This window comes from Protopterus annectens, chromosome 1.part0 (genome assembly GCF_019279795.1).
Source record: "Protopterus annectens isolate FY-2018-M chromosome 1.part0, PAN1.0, whole genome shotgun sequence".
Lineage (NCBI taxonomy): Eukaryota > Metazoa > Chordata > Ceratodontiformes > Protopteridae > Protopterus > Protopterus annectens.
The window spans coordinates 1,922,764,788-1,922,784,088 of record NC_056725.1 but is presented as its reverse complement, the minus strand read 5'-3'; the positions used below and the strand labels follow the sequence as shown (position 1 = coordinate 1,922,784,088).

Sequence of the window (19,301 nt, the reverse complement as noted above, 5' to 3'; positions counted from 1 at the left end):
GCATACAGGGGCAGTGTATGACACGTGTGGGGGGGTTACACAATTGACGGGGACAGAGGTTTGGATATCCAGAGCCCATGAGCCCACAGATGGCAACAGTGGAACTGATATCCCCACCCATAGGCAGTTGCCACTGTTCCTTCACTGCCCAGGATGGGGCTGTGCTGAGGGCTGTGTAGGCAGGGCAACAGGCATGCCTTTTAGTTGCGCCACCCATGCCTCGAGCTGGCATAGGGGCTCAAGAACAGAGTCCCGAATCTCCCTACGCACCACAGTCCGGACGCTACAGAGGGTGAGTGGTGGTTCTCCTCCAGCCACACTTGCAGAGGGGGGGCGAGCCCCATCCCCTGCAGCGCTTCCACCCGCAGGTGGCACAGGGCCACCAGAGGAGGGTCCAGACTCGGCACTAGTGCCAGGTGCACTCGCCAGCTGAGGTGGGAGAGGTGGGTCCGCTGGAACCCACCTTCCCTGTCGTACTATGTTTTGCATTATGTCATGACAGTTTGGGTTAGTGACATATAATACCATTCACAATTAGTTGTAACAGCATGCATTAGTATTCCCATTAACCAAACACCCAGATATTCACACCATTGAACAGTGTGCATAACACATGCATAATTTGAAAAGAAATACTCAGTCCAACAACATGCAGGGTTAATTGATGGCAACAGGCCATCGGGTGTGGATGTATGAACAGGGCAGATGCATCAACAGACATGCAAATATATATGACCCAACAGGACAAACATCCAGGGGTGTTAATTGTGATTGCACATACCATTTTCACGTGGAATGGGTTATATGTGGTTATAGGGTGGGGTGAAGAAAGTAATATTAACACCTTCGAATAACAATACATATGCTGTACATTTCCAATAGCTACAGTTATATACACACTACTGTTCTAACTACAGTTTCCTATATGATAACTATTTCAACTTGGTGATAGGACTGTTACTGCAACATCAATATACATTTTCTGGTTCTTCATACACATTCATATCTAGCTTTGTTCAGCTACATCATCCTGCTACATCTGCTTTATATAGCTGTAGACAAGTGTGGATGTTTGGTATATCAGACAAACATCCTATCTGCATATTGCAGACTGAGAGCAACATATCCAGATTTTGGGATACACATTCCAGATGCAGCAACACTTTGAACAGATTTTGCTGTTTGGTTTTGAATCTCACATGCATTTCATTCTGTCTTGACTGCAGTATACTTTATTCAGGGGTTATTACTACTGTATTGCTGGATTCATGACACTTTCTCACACTCTCTCACTTGCTTTCATTTTTCTATTCAGGATGGTACTTCTAGGCTTTATTGACATGTTTTACCAGTAGTTATTACAATCCTTTCCAGCAGTCTCACTTCTGTCATGTTTCAGTATTTCCACAGGGATATATTTCACACATGTGATTTCATCATCTTCTGCAACTATACTTTTCAGCCTGCTGCAGGTTGTGTACTATTTTCTTACAGGCAGGGCATTTTTATTTCAGAATATATATTGGACAGTTTCATGTTTAGGTTAAACTTACAGGCTGAAACACACTTTTGTAATCAAGCAATACTTGCATACACTTTCACACTGTTACTTGCAGATTCTATTCCTTACTGACTACACTGCACTCTTTTGCTGACTGTCATACTTTTATATTTCTTTACAGTTACTGGTAGTGGATTACTGACCTGCCTGGTGGTGCAACCGCACCAGCCTATCGCCATAGGCTCTGTGGTTCGCAGAACGGACACCTGCAGCTGTAATATAAATGAAGTAATATTGGAATACACATCTCCATAATATCAGCTAGTTTAATTTCTTACATACATAATTAAATGTTACTTACTCAGTAGTGGGGCGTTGGGTGTTTGCCGGGCCTCCTGGATCCAAAGGTTCAGTTGGTCCTGCTTGCGTCTCTTCAGGTCCGCATGGTGGTGATGGACCTGTTCACCAGTCCTTGGAATCCCTGTGGCACTGGTGAGATCATGAGCCAACCGGTCCCACGCCTCAGCCCTGTATGCTATCCAGAGGACCTGGCCCTGCATGAGTTGGGCCTCATGATGATGGACTAGGAGCCAGACCATGTACCTGGACTCCTCAACACCCCACCTCTGTGCTCGAAAGCGACTACCCTCTCCTACCCCTGTCATTCTGCCTGCAGGTCAGTTCTACAATCGTTTATGCTGTGTATTCCCGCCTATGGGGCTTATATAGTCTGTTTTTCCCGCACATATCTGTGATTGGCCATTTTGGAATTGTATCAACTTCAGTAAACCTGCATTGTCATGCTCTAGTTTGTATTCATTCCTATATATTAGCTATTATTGCATTTACAGGTACTGCTGTCATGGCTTAGTGGTTCTGTACCTTGACTATGGTGTATAGTATCTTGGGTTCGAACCTGACCACTGCTTTTTATTTTTCATGACTGTCTAGACATGCTGAGGGGTGTGTCTGTGTAAAGGCAGTTTTGATACGGCTTGCTCAACGTTGCCCGTCGGTTAGCTTGTTTGCGTGGTGCTCAGCTCCGCGCAAACGGGGTACGCTGCTTTAAGCCTCATTTGGCTATCGGCACGCATATTACGCTCAGCTCAGTTAGGGGCACATAGATTTAGCATGTTAAACCACTGCTCAGCTACGGGCACTCATTTTGCGCCAGTTAAACCACTGCTCATCTACGGGCACATGCACTCACTCTGTTAAACTGTAGCTCAGCTATGAGCACATCTGGCATTTTTTCTTCTTTTGTTACCTCACATGTCTTCAATATAAATGGGCTATTTCATTACATTTTACATATATTGGGGTTTTATGTGTACATATTTGTCAGGGACTTGTTTCCTGCTTATTTTGAAAAAAAAAAAATTTGGTGTTGTTGGGGCTCGAACCATGAATGCCTGCTCTTCAGCCAACATCTCTACCACTACACTACTGCTTTTTATTAAGAAAAAAACAAGTGGTTTCGGATGAGGTGCTCCCAGAGAAAAAAAGTAAATAGACGTAGATAAAACAAAAGGAGCACTCCACGGCTGGCACAGCAAAAAGTAATTTATTGAATAAATAAAACTGGTTAGTGCTTTCACGTTCCAACAAACGTTTCTTCAGACCTCAAGTAACACATACCCATACTGCATTCTTATACAGGGTTAAACACTCATTATCCTATTAGCAATTATAATAATTGTACTATTTAAAGTGCAAACAATTTCTATTGAACTAATTAAACACCCATTCTATTCACTACAAAATAGATTTAAAACCAATAAAATTCATTTCATATACTGTTTAAAAACATATCATAAAAAATTACCTATATATAACTAAAATATATATGTTATATTAGATCTCATTATTAAATGTATATGTATAATTATATGAATATCCTAATACTTGATGTGAAAATTAGGAACTATGAATGCATATGATTGTTAATTAATGATAAATATTAAATATTAAAATACTAAATATGTGTTATGGTATGACACATCAGTTTTATACAACAAGCATCTCTCATCTAGTCTTCCTACACATAGGGCCCAACATCATGACATATTCCCATACACATAGACGAATATATATATATAAATATATTTTTTAACATACACATATACATTAACATTCTTATACACAACACACATATACACATTTTCATGTATGTATGTATATGTATATATATATATATATATATATGTATATGTGTATATATATTTTTATACACGTGTATATGTATATATGGATATGTATGTATTTATAATTTGTATATACATTTCAATATTTATTTATTTATTTATTTCATAAGACAATATATACATATTTTATGCAATTTACACTATATCTATACATTATATATTTCATATTATATTTCATGTCTTATAATACACGGATCAAATATTTAATATTTAGTATTTTAATATTTAATATTTAATATTTATCATTAATTAACAATCATATGCATTCATAGTTCCTAATTTTCACATCAAGTATTAGGATATTCATATAATTATACATATACATTTAATAATGAGATCTAATATAACATATATATTTTAGTTATATATAGGTAATTTTTTATGATATGTTTTTAAACAGTATATGAAATGAATTTTATTGGTTTTAAATCTATTTTGTAGTGAATAGAATGGGTGTTTAATTAGTTCAATAGAAATTGTTTGCACTTTAAATAGTACAATTATTATAATTGCTAATAGGATAATGAGTGTTTAACCCTGTATAAGAATGGTACTCCCATCCAGCTCTGTATGGGTATGTGTTACCTGAGGTCTGAAGAAACGTTTGTTGGAATGTGAAAGCGCTAACCAGTTTTATTTATTCAATAAATTACTATTGCTTCTTGGCTTATTTTGCATATTTACTTCTTATATGCTTTTCCACTGACTGCTAACTGTAGCTGCGCTACGTGCACGCCCGCGCAAATGAGCACACTCATGGTTAAACATCTTTACAATTTAAAAAAAATATATAACATGTTCATTTATATATATTTTATGTTCATAGTCTGTGGGGGCATGTGTTGTGTTGTGTTTATTCACATTTCCGTGGACTCTGTTGTGGGTGTTTACTTTGGGCACTTTTACACTTCTGGGGGCGTGTCCGCTTGCAGGGCTCAGCCTATGGACACGCCACCTACTTTCTTACACGGACCGTGTTAGACTTAGGTGTGATTCAGCATGCTCTCATGAATATGCAAAGCATGCTGACATCACTCCGTTTAACTGCAGCCTCCGTGTAAGAGTTATAACTCTTACACGGAGGCTTCGTGAATCCTGGGGAATATATATCACATAGATTTTGCTTGCTGCTTTCATCAGCCCAACATTACAAAAAATTGCTGAAAATTTGTTGAGCTTCATCTAATTCTAAACTTGGCATAATTAAGGCTTCTATAAATATTTCCATTTGTGCTCTTTCTTGATTTTCACATTTCTCTGCTTTAGATAAATTTTCATAAAATTTCTGTAATATCTATAAAACTTCTACGGGATCTCTGGTTATTTTTCTTGTTATATGTTCACTACGCTTTGTGAGAACCCTTTCAACATTTTGTTGCCTAAGTCATTGTGCTAAAAGTTTCTGTGCTTTGGCGTTATCAAAAAATAGTTGCTTAACTGCAATCTTTCTAAACTAATGCGGATTATCCAGATATTCCCTTATTTTCACTTTCACACTTTGCATTTTCTCCTCCCCTTGTTCTGTAAGATTCCCATTATTCTGCAATATTTTAAACTTTGACAGCTCTTCTAAGTCATTTCTTTTGCTTCTTAACTATTTATTTTTCTATTTTAATTCCACTCTATTTTTAAACTCCATTTTCATTTTATCCTGAGGAAATTACTATCTTCCCTAATAACTCTCAAAATAACTTTCACTACCCTTTCCTTACATCCCTCTCTTTTCAACAGGTAGATGGGAAGGCACCAGTGTCTTATTTTTACTTCATTACTCTGTAGTTTTATCTTATTTTTTAATGGTGCATAATTAGAAATAGTTATTGGCTTTGTGGTGAAGCTTTCAATTAAATGCACATGTTCCAGTCAAATATAACTTCTATCTAGTCTATCCCAGATACTGTACCTTGGGGAATAATATATACATTCTGTCCAAGATCCTCCTACTGAATTCACATCTTCCATAGCAAATATGTTTCATAAATGTCTTCAGAAATCTACCATATTTTGTTATAATGTTTCTTCTAGGTCCTCCTGATACATCCTCACTATTGCAAATCAAATTCTAGTTCCCATCTATAAATAATACTCCCTGATTATTTCTCCCCCAAATTTTTAAAGCTCCATAATAGTGACTTTTGTTGGAATATAAATACATGCCATTGTACTCCTCCACTTTTGCCAATACCCCTTAGTACCAAAAATATACAATTTTTGTCTTATTTTCCCTCATCTATCACTCTTGGAGCCCCTATAACAATTAGTATAATTACCCCCTTTTTCTATGTCCCTGATAGTCTGCTGAATATCCATTCTGAAAATCCACTGTTTACCAAATTTACAAGCTCATTTCTTTCCAAACATGTCTCCTGCAGCACTGCTATTTGCAATCTGCATTTCTTAATGTAATTCAATATTATTTCCTTTGTATATATACCTGTAAGGCCATTCACATTCTAGGATAATATGGACAGCATAACCATTATGATAAAAACAATTTCCCACCTATTTTTTTGAATGTGCATTTCCAGCTTTTGTGTCACGTGCATATACTAATGTTTGTTATTCTAATCTTTTGTTCAATTGTTTTTTCTCATCTTCATTTGAATCTCAAATAAAAACTAATTACAAAACACCCACAATCCCTGTTAAATTGGAACAAACACGTAAAACTGTGTACATCTCCAAAACATGAAGTTTTAATTCTTTGAAAAGGTAAAAATTCCCCCAAATTGACAGCTGCACCTGCAAACATTATCTAACCTAAAATTAAGGTTACCCATGCTAAAGTACATGATATACCCTGTGCTCCTACTTACACTGATTGCTGCCTGTTCTTTTCTTATCTCACTTCTACTCCCAGATATGAAAAAAACAGCTTGTATACTTTCAGAAAACATTAACTTTTAGCCCTAAGAAAAAGGGCACTGGCTATCTTTAAATAAAATGAAATTGTACACTGTTCTATTAACTGCATTAAAGTATTAAGACTGCTAGGGATGCTGTTACTTCTTATTCACTTCCCATAATTTCAAACTTAATTTTTTCACTCAACTTCTTGCCATTGCACCTTTAAATTTTTCATTTCCCTCGGCAAAGAATTCACAAAATTTTCAAGATTAACTGCTTTTAACTGCAGACAGCTTATCTTCATGGAAATGTACTCAGCAGAGATTCTTTGTAAATTTCACTCAGCAAAGAATGTACAGCTGCCCTCATTTGCAGACTTCTCATATCTTTCATAATTTTTGTCTTATTTTAAAGCCTACATGCTTACAAAAGCACATTTTACAGCTTAAGTCAAAGGTAGTAATCTAAACATTTGCCCTTATGAAATAAAAAGAGAAAATATCCTAATTCTGCATATAATATAATCAGTGTACTTTTACATCCCACTCCCATCCAAGCAGCTGAAGATCACAGCATATGAACATTAAACTACTTTTTCTCTTGTTATACTATAAAACCTATATTTCTTACAACTGAAAAATACTTTTTTATTTTAATATCTTTAACACATAGTCATTGAAAAAAACTCCCCCAATTTAAAATACCCCTGACTACACAAAACTGTTTTACTGTATATTGCATGCAGTTTATATAATGATATATTTTATACAAATACTAGTAAGAACAATGATGTTTGCAGATGACATTGTGATATGTAGTGAGAGTAGGGACCAGGTTGAGGAGACCCTGGAGAGGTGGAGATGTGCTTTAGAGAGGAGAGGAATGAAGGTTAGCAGGGGGGCTAAAACAGAATATATGTGTGTAAATGAGAGGGAGGGTAGAGGAATGGTGAGGATGCAGGGAGTAGAGTTGGTAAAGGTGGATGAGTTTAAGTACTTGGGATCAACAGTTCAGAGTAATGGTGAGTGTGGAAGAGAGGTGAAGAAGGGAGTACAGGCAGGGTGGAATGGGTGAAGAAGAGTGTGAGGAGTGATTTGTGACAGACGGGTACCAATAAGAGTGAAAGGGAAGGTCTACAAGAGGGTAGTGAGACCAGCTATGTTATATGGGTTGGAGACGGTAGCATTGTCGAAAAGGCAGGAGTCAGAGCTGGATGTGGCAGAGTTAAAGATGTTAAGATTTGCACTGGGTGTGACTAGGATGGACAGGATTAGGAATTAGTGCATTAGAGGGTCAGCTCAGGTTGGACAGTTTGGAGACAAAGCAATAGAGGTGAGATTGCATTGGTTTGGACATGTGCTGAGAAGGGATGCTGGGTATATTGGGAAAAGGATGTTAAGGATGGAGCTGCCAGGTAAGAGGAAAAGAGGAAGGCCTAAGATAAGGTTTATGGATGTGGTGAGAGAGGACATGCAGGCAGTTGGTGTGAAAGAGCAAGATGCAGAGGACAGGAAGAAATGGAAACAGATGACCCCTAATGGGAACAGCCAAAAGAAGATGATGATGATAATGATGACAAACTTAGAAAGTTGATGCATTAGCATGAATTTTCTAAAGGGTATGAAGTCTGAAACTCAAATGTCTGTCATTATTTTCTAACTTCAGTCTTTAATGGTCATTAATTTATCAGAAAACCACAATTGTATGCAAAAATGGACCAAAAATATGAAGCAAAAATCTGTGCATTCTGCAAAAATCTGTACAGTTGAGAAGTATGGCCTAGGGCGAATGGTACTCCCATCCAGCTCTGCTGATAAGGCTTCATCTCACCACTGGAGGTAGGCTAGGATGCAGAGAACTGGGTTAGGAAAGATGTGAGCTGACTGTCCAAACTGCTGATCATAGTCTTTGTTGATGCACGAGGAGAAAGCATGGATAGACAAATGGCATAGGCTGTCCTTGTGGAGACCTAGGTGTACACATCACTACCAGAGGAAGGGTTAGGACATCTGCAATAAAATTGGCCTAATTACCAGAATTCCAGTGAGGGCAAAGCAGCCCCAATTTCAATAACACAGCAGCCCCAGTGAGACAGCCTCCCCCCCCTGAAGCCAGCTATCTCCCGAGGGGATCTGGGGATTTCCCAACAAAGGCAAATAAATGGGCATCCAATTTATAGAGTTTTGAAATTCGGCAAGCAGAAGGGGGAAAAATTAAATAAAAGCAAAATTCACGGTAAGCAAAGATTCTAGGCTTCTGCTGTCCATCACTTGTCAGGTATTACAGAATCATTCACAACTGGTTCCAATTCATTCTAAAATTACAGTTGTAGAGATATAACCACATCTGCATCCATCCAATCATATCAAATGGTCCAGGCAATTCCAGTGCTCACAGACCCATAAATGTCAAACTATCTAGTAATATGCCATGGTGTCCAAAATTATTTGAATCTACCCGTGAATATGCACTTAAAACACCACTTCTAAATACTAAATATTGTGTACTGGCGATATGGATAAACCTAGCATCACTGGAATAACATGGATTAAGGATGACAAAATACCACCCTATCTTGCATCTTGCCCATAATGACAGTCCTTTCCATGCTAATAGAAACAGACAAAAAGTTAGGTGCAGTAACACTTTTGCTAAAAAGATCCTTGCAGTGTTCTGTCGTAAGTCAAAGTAAAAGCCAAAATTATGATGCACCCAGTTGGGTAGTGATGGAACTCCTTTTAGGTCATGGTACATCTAGCCCTATCTGTCACACTCCATATACTAGGCACACAATTTATCCATAGTTGCCACACTCCATATGCCCGGGATACAATCTATCTGCAGCTGCAGCTACCGCACTCCATTCAGCTGGGACACCATTTACCCACAGCTGCTATACTTATATATATATATATATATATATATATATTAGGTTCATAGGTTCATAGGTTCATACTAGGCTATCTGCCCTGGGGCAATTACAAGCCTAGCCCGATTTTGTTTGGCTTACGCCCCCCCCACCTTGATTTGAGTATACTGTGCCCTTTTTAAGGTTTAGTTTACTGTGCCTCTGTCTAATAGTGACACGGAAGTAATCCCTGGGACAAACCTATGATCCCCCATCCACTCATCAAGATTCTTCTTGAAGAGGTTCAGTGAGGTGCTCTGTCTAACATGAATTGGAATTCTATTCCAGAGCGAAGGGAGTCTCTGGGTTATGAATCTGTCCCTCCAGCACGTTCTATTTATTTCTGTGCTGAGGTTCAAGTCCCTCGAGCGTGTGGCTCTAAGGGATTTAGATTTACTGAGGTGGAGCATGTCCATTAATTCTGGATTGGACATAGCTTTATATGTCAGGCATAGATCGCCTCAAAGTATGCGGTATGCAACTGAGTAGAGCTGGAATTTTTTTAACCGAGCAGGATATGGCATCTGCTTGAGTCCCTTGATCTTCTTGGTGAGGTACTTTTGGGGTCTTTCTAATTGCTGCAGGTGTCGGGTAAGGTACATCCCAAAAGGGGCATTATATTCTATGATAGGCCTGATGAGGGATGAATAAAGGAGCACGATTACCTCTCTTGATCTAGATGTGAATCCTTTCATGATGAGGTGGGCTATGTAGAAGGTCTTTCTAACCACTTTGGCAATGTGGTTGTCAAAGGAGAGATTGCTATCAACTTGGGTCCCCAGATCCCTAATTACTTTCTCTGTACTTAATGGGTTACCGCCTATGTGGTAATTTGTGGGCACATTGTTTTTGCCAAAGGGTATGACTATACACTTTTTGGCATTTAGCTTTAGACTATGGCTCTGACACCAGTTATCCATCTCTGTGAGACCTTTTTGGTTTGTGTCAGCTGGAGAGTCGATTATGGCGCCCAGTTTGCAGTCATCTGCGAACTTGGTGAGCCATAGTCCTCCCACGTTGGCCTGTACCTCGGAAAAGTATATACCGAACAAGAGCGGTCCCAGGACAGAACCTTGTGGGATGCCACCTGTGACCAGTTTCGAGTCTGACATGGCTCCAGCAACTCTCACTCTGTGGGTTCTGTCTTTGAGCCAGTTTGCGACCCATCTTGTGACATAGGGGTTTATATTTAAGCTGGATAGCTTATCTATGATGCCCGAGTGGGGTATTGTGTCAAATGCCTTTGCTAGTTCCAGATAGGCTGTGTGGACTACCTTCCCTTCATCTATGGCTTTGGTGACTGTTTCAAAGAAGTTGACCAGGTTCAAAAGGCAGGATCTGCCCTTGACGAAGCCGAATTGGGTAGGATCTAGTGTCTGTAGGTCCCCAATGTCTTTGTTTATGAGCTCCATGATGATCCTCTCCATAGCCTTGCAGACTAGGCTAGTCAGGCTTATGGGGTGATAGTTTCCAGGGTCCGTAGAGGCTCCACCTTTGTGGAGTGGGACCGCTGTTGCTGTACGCCGTTCTGTGGGCACATATCCTGTAGTGAGGCTGAGATTGTACAGCTGTTTTATTTGAGGGGTTAGTTCTTTTTGGAGTTCATGTAGGACACAACCCGGGATGCCATCTGGTCCCATGGAAGCAGTGTTTTTTGCTTTGGAGAGGGCAGCCTTCACCTGAGCATCAGAGATGTTTGGGAGGCAGCCCTCTGCCGGGATAGATACTTGCTCTTTTGGGGGTGGGGTGGAGACGTTTGCACTGAAACTGTCTGCCAGGATATTGGCAATGTCTGTGGGTTCAGTGTATTTTTTGTCGTTTAGAATCAACTCAAAACAAGTCTGGGAGTTGCATCCCAGGTTCCTAATATAACTGAAAAAAGCCTTATGATTGTCTTTAGTGTCCTGTGCAATTTTTCTCTCGAAGCTGGCCTTGGAGGATTTTATAAGGGATCATAATTTTTTGCTAGTACTGATCAGAGCTGCCTTCCTTATTAGGGATTTTGCTCTATCATGTAGTAGCTTCCTCCTTCTGTTGTACAGTTTATTTATGACTGGGGTCCACCAGACTGGACGTCTGCTTTTGGATGATTGGGTCTTGGTTTTGTTTGGGATAGCATGATCCATGCATTCCTGGAGATGTCCGTAGAATGCGTTTATATAGGATTCTGCAGTTTGGGCCGTAGTTTCCACTGGCCCTGGGGCCTTGAAGGATTCCACTTCAGTTTTGAGAAGTGAGAAGTTCACTTTTGAGAAGTTTTTCACTGTGGTTTTCTGGGTTGGGAGTGGGGTTGGGATGTGGATATCCAGTGAAATTAATTTATGGTCTGATCTTACCAATGAGGGATATACTTCTGGTATGGAGCATAGAGTACCCATGTTGGTAATGATCAGGTCTAGTATGTTATCCTTTCTTGTGGGAGTGGTGACTAGTTGTTCCATAGCATTTGAGTTTATAATTTCCAGGAACCTTTGGGCTAAGGTGCTGGGGCTTGAGTAGTGCTCCCAGTCTATGTTTGGGTAGTTGAAGTCGCCCAATATAATGGTGTTCGGAGAGATCTTCATGTTCTCCAATGTTTTCAGGAAAGCCGAGTGGGATTCCTGACTTTGACAGGGTGGTCTGTAGGATGCTATAACTGAAAAGCAGTCTTGCCCACTGTTAGTTGCACATGGATGATCTCCGATACTTCGTGCAATGCCACTAACCTGGAGGTGTGGATATCCTTGATAAATATGGAAACTCCCCCTCCTTTTGTGGTTCAGTTCAGGTTTTGGGGCCAAAAAGCATGATATGAGGTATAACCTGGTAGTGCTGGGGTGCTCTCTGGAGCCTTGAACCAGGTTTCTGTCACTGCACAGATATCGATGTTCCCCATACTGAGGAGAGCTTTGAGTGCGTGCATCTTGAGGTTAAGACTTCTGGCGTTTAGCAGCATTACTCTTAGTTTCTTGTTCCTTGTGCTGTCTATGGAGGTGGGTTTGACTTTTGAGCCTTGCCTAAAAAAGGCACTATAGGGGTGGCAAGAGCCTTTGCCAATATCCGAAAGCCCAGTGGTGACAGGTGCAAGCCGTCCCTAGCGAAGCAACGTGGCTTGTCGAGCATGTCATCCCAGGCTGACAGACACTGGATCCCCTTTGAATTATACCAACATTTTAGTCAATTGTTAAAATTGATCATTTTGTCTTTGTACTGTGGCATCATTCTAGGTGAGGGTAAGATGCTGCTCAAGGTCAGGGTCATACCGGCCTGGGCTACATGATCAGAGAGCTCCTCTATGTCTCTTTTCATGTAGTCCAGGGAGGTACGTCTCAGGTCATTCACACCAGCATGTACGATGACTGAGTCATATTTGTATTTGCTTTGGAGTGACCTGAGTGCTTGCGTTATGTGGTGGATCCTAGCACCCGACAGGCAGCTCACTGTGACCTTCTCTTTGTTCAACCTGGTGAGCGGGATGTCAGTGTGTCTGACAATAGAGTCACCCATTACAAGAGTATCAGGTGTGTTATTCAGCCTTAAGGGCTGTGGCTGCTTGGCACACTGACTTTGTGGGCTATGTGTTGTGCGTGTTTTGTTTTGGGGTAGCGTTTGCTTGGATGTCTGCTTTGGAGGTCTCTGTTGCTTAGGTAGATTTTTATTTAGAGCCTCTGAGTATGTTTTTGTGTATTTATGTGTTTGGTTCGCTGATGTGGTGGGACTATGTGATACTGGAATTGTGTTGTGTGAGGTTACCTTCTCCTCCTGACTGGTTTCACCAGTTTTGAGATGAGAGAGCTCAGCCTCCGGTTTGGCTATATGATTGCATCTCTCACATATATTTGAACCTGTTTGGAGGAGGAGAGGGTTGTCCGTGTACATGAGACAGTTGTAACATTGTCTCAAAATTCCCAGATTCACCAGCTGGACTGGAGAGGAAACCACTGACTGACCTTTGGACATGCTAGACTAATATAGGGAAACTGAATTAAGACGGACCAATAGGGGTCAAGGTAATCGTAGAGAGTATAAGAGTAAGTAGTGCTTATGGTTTAATAGTGCTAACTTGTAAGATTACTTATTTGGACCAGTGAAGGGCCTTATAATGAGAATATGGTGTTTAATTTGAGAGATAGAGCAGTTCTAAGGGAAAAAGTGAAGAGCAGACTTTGTGGAGCCAGGAATAGTTAAAACCCAATTAGGCGGCGCTGCCTGTTGTTGCGCTATGCACAAAAACGCGCAAAACCGCGCAAAAGAGAGTTTTAAGAGAGGGAGATCAAGGAGTTTGGTTTTGAAGGGGTGCAAGCCCCCTTGTATCACCTGTGGGGGATGATGCAGCAACTTGCATATACCAGACTCATGTTAACATGCCAGTGGGGAAAAGTGCAACTTCATAAATCATGGAAACTCGTTTTCAGACAGTAGGAGTTGAACAAAACAACAAGCAAAAAGTATATGGCTGACAAATTGACAGGCTCCTGTTTTTAAGTATATTGATTTTCACATTACTACATCAAAAGTAATGTCCACCTCTTCCTGCAGAATTGAGTTTTGCTTTATAGCTTCATCCTCTGAGAAGTCCTGCTTTAACTAAGGTACTGAGAGAAAAGGTTTATAGTAAAGCCTCACCTACCAGATGGATCAAATGAGCAATACCTGTTTACATTCAAAAAGACTACCCGCTCTATGTCTCATCTGTCAATTATTTTATTTATAGAAAATGATCAAAGCAGTTCTATTATTCCTTCATTGGTACACAATTCCAAAATGATAGCAAGAAAATCTTTCACAGGTAGTTGTACATCGTCAACATCAACCCCATTTTCATCCTCATTTATACATGGGGTCAGGGTGTCCAAATCACATGCAACCAAGGTTTATACAGCCGAGTGACTATTATAAACGTAAAACACCACTTTCAATCACAATAAAGTGCCAAATTAAAATATAAAACTTTTAATATGCCCATAACAAAGCAAGCAGTAAATAACTGATACCTTAGACCATGCCTTCACAATTATGAACCTTACATACTGAGCATTCATTTTAAACAGAAAACAATAATTTTAGACAGACAGTCAAAATGAAAAAAGTGTGACCTGAACAAGAAATGTTACAATAATTAAATAATTCTAGACACACCTCTCTCCTTAAAATGTCTTTTAGCTTTTACTGCTGTATATCAAATAGCTTTCTTTGTATTTACTATAATGTATATAGTTGTATATTTGTAGATTTCAGGATACACCCTGCAAAAATGATTCAAGCAGAAAATCACCATACTCTTTGCCTGAAAATCACATTTTATTTTTTTGCAAGTATATTGTACTTGATTTCTTATCAAATTACTTTATGCTGCATACTTTTTGACTCACTTGTATCTCTGTACCTGGGTCATAGGCAAATAGTGTTGTCAGTGGCTCATTAAGTAGCACACTTACTTTTTGTGCTGGAAGATCAGAAGGCTGTGGGTTCTATTCTCACACCAGGTCTTGGATTAACTTCCCCAGTACTAACACTGAAATGCAGATAAGATAGGTGCTGCACTTCTTAATCTACCATCCTTTGGATGGAGGGGTGTGTCTTTGATCTAAAATGTTTTACAGGGGAAAAAAGTGACAATTGATCTAAAACACATTTAATTGAAAACACAAATGACTGAATCACATTTAATAGAAAAAAAATGTACAAGGCTATAGAAAAATCACTTTTGGATCACAGCAATTGCATTGCAAATGAATGTTCACTGATATTTCTAACTTGCTAATGCCCAGTGCTATATCACCACATCTAGAAGGTTGTTTGTACATCAGCAGTGATTTGGTGTGTGAGGAGTTTTTTCCTTTGTCTCTGAGGTTGAAGTTGTTAATATATTTAATTAAAAGAGTGGGAGGGCTTGCCCATCTTCCAAAAAAAAAAGTTTTTTATTGATACATTGGTACATTTAATGTATATGAAAATTTTATATGAACAGCAATTTATGTTTTTTGATGAAATGTATTTTAGATCAAATGAAATATACGCTTAGGAGGCCCCATCTGTCTAAGTTGTAAAACATCCCACTTAGCAAGAGTTGGGGAAGTTCCCTGGTGCCCTGGCCAAATTTCCCCAAGCCAGTATGAATACTACCTCAAGTCTTACCTGATAAGAGGACCTCGGCTTAGTGGGGCTAACCTAAAACTTCCAGATCATGGGGAAGTTCCCTGGTGCACTGGCCAAATTTCCCCAAGCCAGTATGAATACCACCTCAAGTCTTACCTGATAAGAGGACCTTGGCTTAGTGGGACTAACCTAAAACGTCCAGATCATTGTCACAAAAGATTACAGCATATACTTATGGTTGCCCTGGCAAAGAAAGAAAATATTAAGGCAATATATATATTTTCTGTCAGGGCACTGATATATTAGGCAATATGTTAGAGTAAACCAATGGTGAGGGGTTCATACCTAGAAGACTATACACCCCCAGGGCCAACGGGAAAGGAAGATTGAAGTTCAGACAAACTGTATGCGGGATGTAATGCCTAAGAAAAGCAATCGTAACAAACATGAAGATGGAATAATAGTTACACAATGTCTTTACAGCCTTGATCTGAAATAAGGAGTCGAAGTGTACATGTTCATAAGAAATCATCTGTTCACACAGAGCACAGATAAAAGTAGACAGGAGATTAGCAAAGCATAAAACAAAAATTTAGAAATGGAAAAATTAGGTTATGAAAAAGTAGCTATAAATATTAATTAATTAAATAAGGTAATTTAAGAATTACCAAAACTGTGTATACAGGACTGGTTTGAAGAAAAGATAGCTAAACAGGTAAATAAATACTTACACCCAGCAGATAATCCCAGTTTCCTTATTATGTTGCAAATATACTTGGGCTGCATCATTTTGTTGCACTGGCAGGGTGCGCATAGTAGACACAGATTTCAGAAAGGCCTTGTCTAACCTATGTTATAATACACATTGTGATACTGGAGCACAATCCAATGATACAGTTGGTTGGCGTTACTGTAAATATGTGCTGTTCCCCTAATTTATTACTGTATAATGTGATTCAGTTGGACTGTTTACTGCAACATTCAGGATTACAGGCATGAGACTGCTCATTTGCATACAGGTTGGACTGGACTGTGTACTAGGCTGGTGTATAAATTGTCCATAGGTAATTACCAAAACATTACCTGCAAGTTTTATGTAATGCTAGTTTAAATTACAGCATGCAATGGAGAACAACCACAGGAAATATACTTTGGTGGTGGAGAGGCTGCAGGGATTCAAAAGAATATCATCAGCTCACCTCACATTCATACATTGCTTTCATGTAACCACTTGCTGTACGTTTATTCCATTTGGAACAAGGAGCCTTAAATGTATTTGGAAATATTTGTGGGAGTCTAGGAAGGAACACGTTTCCAAGGAATTAGACCAAGCAGGTGCAAGAGATATGTTTTTATATCTGATATAACTTTTCAGATGGAAACAAAAGTAGATTCAAACAACAAAACAATATTTCACCAGGAACATCTCTATCACTCCTCATAACTATCCTTTATAGGGTTATAATAGTACAGTACATCCCAGTGCCAATGTAAATGTTGCACAAAAGTGTAGTAGGCAGAAAAAAAGTAAACAAGGCCCATCCAGTTTTGGAGTGGGCAGGCATGCAGGCTAGCAGAACTTTTGGAGTATGCTGGGTGTATCGGAATTTTGATTGCTCTTGACAGTGAGAAAACATGCAGTTAAAGTGCTTGCAATGCATGTGATTCTAAAATATAGCCTGCCTGCATTAATTTCAATTGCTAATCATTTACTTACCACAGCAATGGTGAAACTTCCTTAGCAGGCCAAATTGGGATGCAAAATTATAAATTGCAGGCAAACCTCTAGAGGAAAAGTAATACATCTTAATGCCTCTGTAGATCTGTTCACCCAAAAAAAAATGTGTTGCATCGAATAACTGAAGGAAATCAGATATGCCTGCCCAGACTCCCAGGCTGTGAATCTCCAGCTGTAGCTAAGTACATAGTGGGGAATGAGCTGAGAGGAGGAGTCTTTCTACACCAATGGAGAAAGAAAAGATGAACTTTACCCTGACAAAACTGGGAAAGGGGAGGAAGTTGTGCTTGTTAATTGTTGCTGGTATACTTCCAGTAGAATCTTAAATAGCTTGTTTGTGCTAGATATTATTGTATGCGTTTATTTCTGATGTGCTGCTGTAGTCTTGACACTGAAGAAAAGAGATGAAACTTCAATTCTCTGTACAGTCAGTTAGACTGGTGGAGTGAACTGTAAACTGCAGCATTTAATAAATGTGCCCTATGCTCAGTTCAGCAGAGAATTCACCATGTTACTAATTGAAATGTAAACTTCATCAAACATTTTTAATATATTGGGTTTCACTTTCAACACTTGTGGTACAGGAGGCAGTACACAGTAGTGATTAACATTTAAAGCTGCCACTTTGAAAACACAGGTTTGAATCTGGTAGTCTCTATTTATTCATTGCATAATCCTAAAGAAGTTGTATTACCAGAACTTTCTGACTTGTATGCACAGTGTAAAATAGACAAATGAGGTGTACTGAACAAACTAGATATGTGACAGAGTAATTTATCAATGCACTTAGTAGTGAATAGGCAAGGTCATAGTCACCATGTTGCAGCTTCCATGCCCTGATCTGTGTGTGGAAACCATCCTCACATTTTGTATAACATCAGAGAAATGAAGACTCACTCATATGGTGCTTTTGTCATTTATGCAGCTGATGCACATTGCCTCTTCCCAAACACATAGCGGTGCACCTGTACTAAAACACACATAGCGGTGCACCTATACTAAAACACATATAGCGGTTCACCTATACTAAAACAACTACAGGTTGCCTAAATGCAACCTCCTCCTTCCTAAACTTCCCTAAAGGCAACCTAAAGGTATGCAGAAGCAGGGAGGAAGAGAAAGGACATTCCAAAACAGCAGTGAATGGTAAACCATGCCTGATGGTGGGTATACTGATAGGAAGACAAGTGAAGGTGAGCCTACAATATATAGGACAACAGGAGGACAAACTGCAGCAGTGTGTCCACTTACAATACACAGGGCAATAGGAGGACACACTGCAGTGGTCTGCTTCAGAGAATCAAAAAAAGTATGACATGGCCATGCCCCTAGGAATGATACTGTTATAGTGCAGCTATATGAATCGAGTATCCATGTAGCAGAACACCAGATTACTCTCTCTTATTATCAGGTGTACACTGACTGTGAGACAACATACACCAAGCCTACATGAGTACAATGGGTCACTAATCAATGTGTTTGCCTTTGTTGTGATTTTCCACCAGTACAGTCATTTTCAAAAGGTGTTCACACCACTGTACTGTATCCAGCATCGTTTGCATGTTGATTTGCTTGTTAGAAGCTTGGTGACATGCTCTTTGTGCATGACTTATCAAATGCAGCCTTGCCTACTTATACTATGTCAGCATCTGCAGGAAGCAGTGCTGTCGAGTGAAGCTTGCAAGACAGCTGCACCACTTTTAGGTATATAAACACTGCTGTAGTGATGAAAACAGGAACATTATACAGTACACAAGGCCAGCTTATTGTTGTGCTTTGTATGGCCCATACTGCTAGCATTTTCTGTGGTGTAGTCTCTCATATCTCTGACTCATATGTACAAGCCCTGTATTTACTGAAAGCAACATACTGCAGTGCAAGCCCAGCAGTTCATACTTTAGCCTTACTAAAGCAAGTGGTTACATAACAATGTATGTCCAAAGTTATACAAGTTACCTGGCCATAAAATGATTTTCTACGAATTGTTATAAAATCATGTCATGTGTCCCACAGAAAAGGACAAAG

General features: G+C 39.4%; 1 protein-coding gene across 1 annotated transcript in view; it reads right to left on the bottom strand.

The window, feature by feature from the left end:
* Positions 1–17,475, bottom strand: part of AGXT2 (alanine--glyoxylate aminotransferase 2) — a 1,286,299-nt gene extending 1,268,824 nt beyond the window's left edge. The window contains exon 1 of the mRNA XM_044070154.1: positions 17,256–17,475. Within this exon, the coding sequence (XP_043926089.1) occupies positions 17,256–17,343 (88 nt within the window). The 5' untranslated portion in view covers positions 17,344–17,475. The remainder of the gene's footprint in view (positions 1–17,255) is intronic.
* Positions 17,476–19,301: the final 1,826 nt, after the last annotated feature.